Source organism: Castor canadensis, chromosome 7 (genome assembly GCF_047511655.1).
Source record: "Castor canadensis chromosome 7, mCasCan1.hap1v2, whole genome shotgun sequence".
Lineage (NCBI taxonomy): Eukaryota > Metazoa > Chordata > Mammalia > Rodentia > Castoridae > Castor > Castor canadensis.
The window spans coordinates 130,227,719-130,229,975 of NC_133392.1; the positions used below are offsets into that span (position 1 = coordinate 130,227,719).

At 44.7% G+C, this 2,257-nt stretch overlaps 1 protein-coding gene across 1 annotated transcript; it reads right to left on the bottom strand.

Annotated features, from left to right (window-relative positions):
• LOC109679547 (olfactory receptor 2G3-like) lies at positions 1-1,195 on the bottom strand. The gene has a single exon (XM_020154720.2). It carries the CDS (start codon positions 943-945, stop codon positions 1-3), a length of 945 nt encoding a protein of 314 aa, XP_020010309.2. The 5' UTR covers positions 946-1,195.
• Positions 1,196-2,257: the final 1,062 nt, after the last annotated feature.

Consider the following 2,257-nt stretch of genomic DNA (forward strand, 5'->3'; position numbering starts at 1 on the left):
TTAAGCTGTCCCTCTGCCTCCAAGGACTTTCTGAAAGGCCCCCTTCACATCCTTGTTTCTGAGACTATATATAATGGGATTGAGGAAGGCTGAGACAATGTTGTAAAACAGAGCCAGTTTCTTGTCCCGCTCTGCGTCATACCAGGAGCCTGGTCTCATGTACATGATCATGGCTGGCCCATAGAACATGGTGACCACAGTGATGTGGGAAGCACATGTGGAGAAGGACTTGAGCCTCCCCTGGGTTGAGCGGATTCTTAAGATGGAGGCAAAGATGCAGACATAGGAGGCTAGGATGAGGGAGAGTGGAACCAAAAGCAGGATGAAACCCAAGATGAAGTCCAACCGGTCATTGAAGGATGTGTCTGCACAGGCCAACTTCAGGACAGCAGGGACCTCACAGAAGAAGTGGTTAATCTTGTGGGGGCCACAGTAGGGCAGACGCATGGTGAAGACAGTGTAGATCAGAGCCCCAGTGATGCTAATGGACCAACAGACAGAAACCATCTTGATACAAACGAGACGGCTCATGAGTATGGAATAGTGAAGGGGGAAACAAATGGCAACATACCTGTCACAGGCCATAATGGCATAGAGAACACACTCAGAAATGCCTAGGACCAAGAAGACGAACATCTGGGCTACACAAGCACTCCAGGGTATGGTCCTCCTTGGACACACCATATTAACCAACATCTGGGGCACAGTAGTGGTGACATAGCTCATGTCCACCAGAGAGAGGATGCTGAGAAAGAAGTACATGGGTGTGTGGAGTCGAGAGTCCAGGTAGATCAGGGTGACAATGAGGCCATTGCCCAGGAGAGTGATGAGGTACAGCAGGAGGAAGAAGATGAACAGAGTCACTCTGACCTGTGATGCACTGGAGAAGCCAAGGAGGACAAACTCTGACACTGAGCTATGGTTTTCCTTGCCAAGCCTATGCATGGTAATCTGTCTGTTAAGAGACAAACTCACCCTGTTCTGTACTTGGCCTTGGGGAAGGGAGCACAGAGTTGACTGAAACCAAGCCCCCTGACCCCACAACACTTTACCTCTGTTGAGTTGGATGAAAAGGGAAAGGAAATTAGGGTGGCTGTGGCACTGGGCAAGAAGGCAGAAGATCTGAATTCATACCTGTAACAGAACACAGGATTACTGACTGCCCACAGGGCCTTCTCTAGAAGCTACCCTCATCCATAGAAGGCAAGAAATTAGGTGACATGCTTCTCCCAATTTTGTAGCAAGGAACTCAATTGTCCCAGTCTGGAGTAGGCAAATGCCTCTGCTGAGAATTAAAATTATGAATCTGAAAGGTGGGTTCTCTATGAACTTAGAGCTGGTGTGGTGGTGACCCCAAGTCACAGAGAGCTGAAACTATAAGGAGAAAACAAATGAAAGTCTTACAGAGATGATAATATTTTTAAAATACTAGGAAAGCAAGTACAATTCTACTACAGACTTTACATTAGGATCAAATACATTTAAAGTTTATTAATTTAGAAATTGTGATAATTCTGATATTCATTGACTAGGTTTTAGTTTTTAACATTTTGATATGTAGTTTTTAACATTCTCTATATGTTCTTAAAAATCAGTTAAGCAAATTAACTCTAGACAAGTTTACTATGTGTATGTTTACCAACGTAAGTGTTTTATAGCAATAAGGATGCATTTACAGGTCAAGTGTGGTAAATCATGCCTGCAATATCACATACCTGGAAGGTAGAATTAGGATTGTAGTCCAAAACTGGCCTGGGTAAAAGCATGAAACTGTATCTGAAAAATAAACCAAAGCAAAAAAGGCTGAGGAGTAGTTCATGTGGTAGAGAGCCTGCCACGCAATTACAAAACCCTGAGTTCAAACCCCAGTACCACTGGAAAAAAAGAGACCTTGCAGACATGAGCCTGAGACAGTGACCCTGGTTCTTGGTTTGCTACTCCCAGTTCCCCTAAGGCCTGACTAGGCTTTTTTGGGGAGCAGGCAGTACTGAGGGTTGAACTCAGTCTGGAGTTTGCTAGGCAGGCGTTCTACCATTTGAGTCACTCTGCCAGCCTTAGACATTTTTTTAAAACTTAGATATATGCATGATTTTCTGCCGAATCCTTTCAGTTACCTTCCCATGACCAACTCTTTAATTCAGTTTTTCCTGCATGCCCCAGGATAGTCACTTACCCAGCTGTGTGGCCTTGGGCAAATTTCTTCACCTCTGTTAGCGTCAGTCTACCCAACTGGTAAACAGAGATGGAATATCTATGA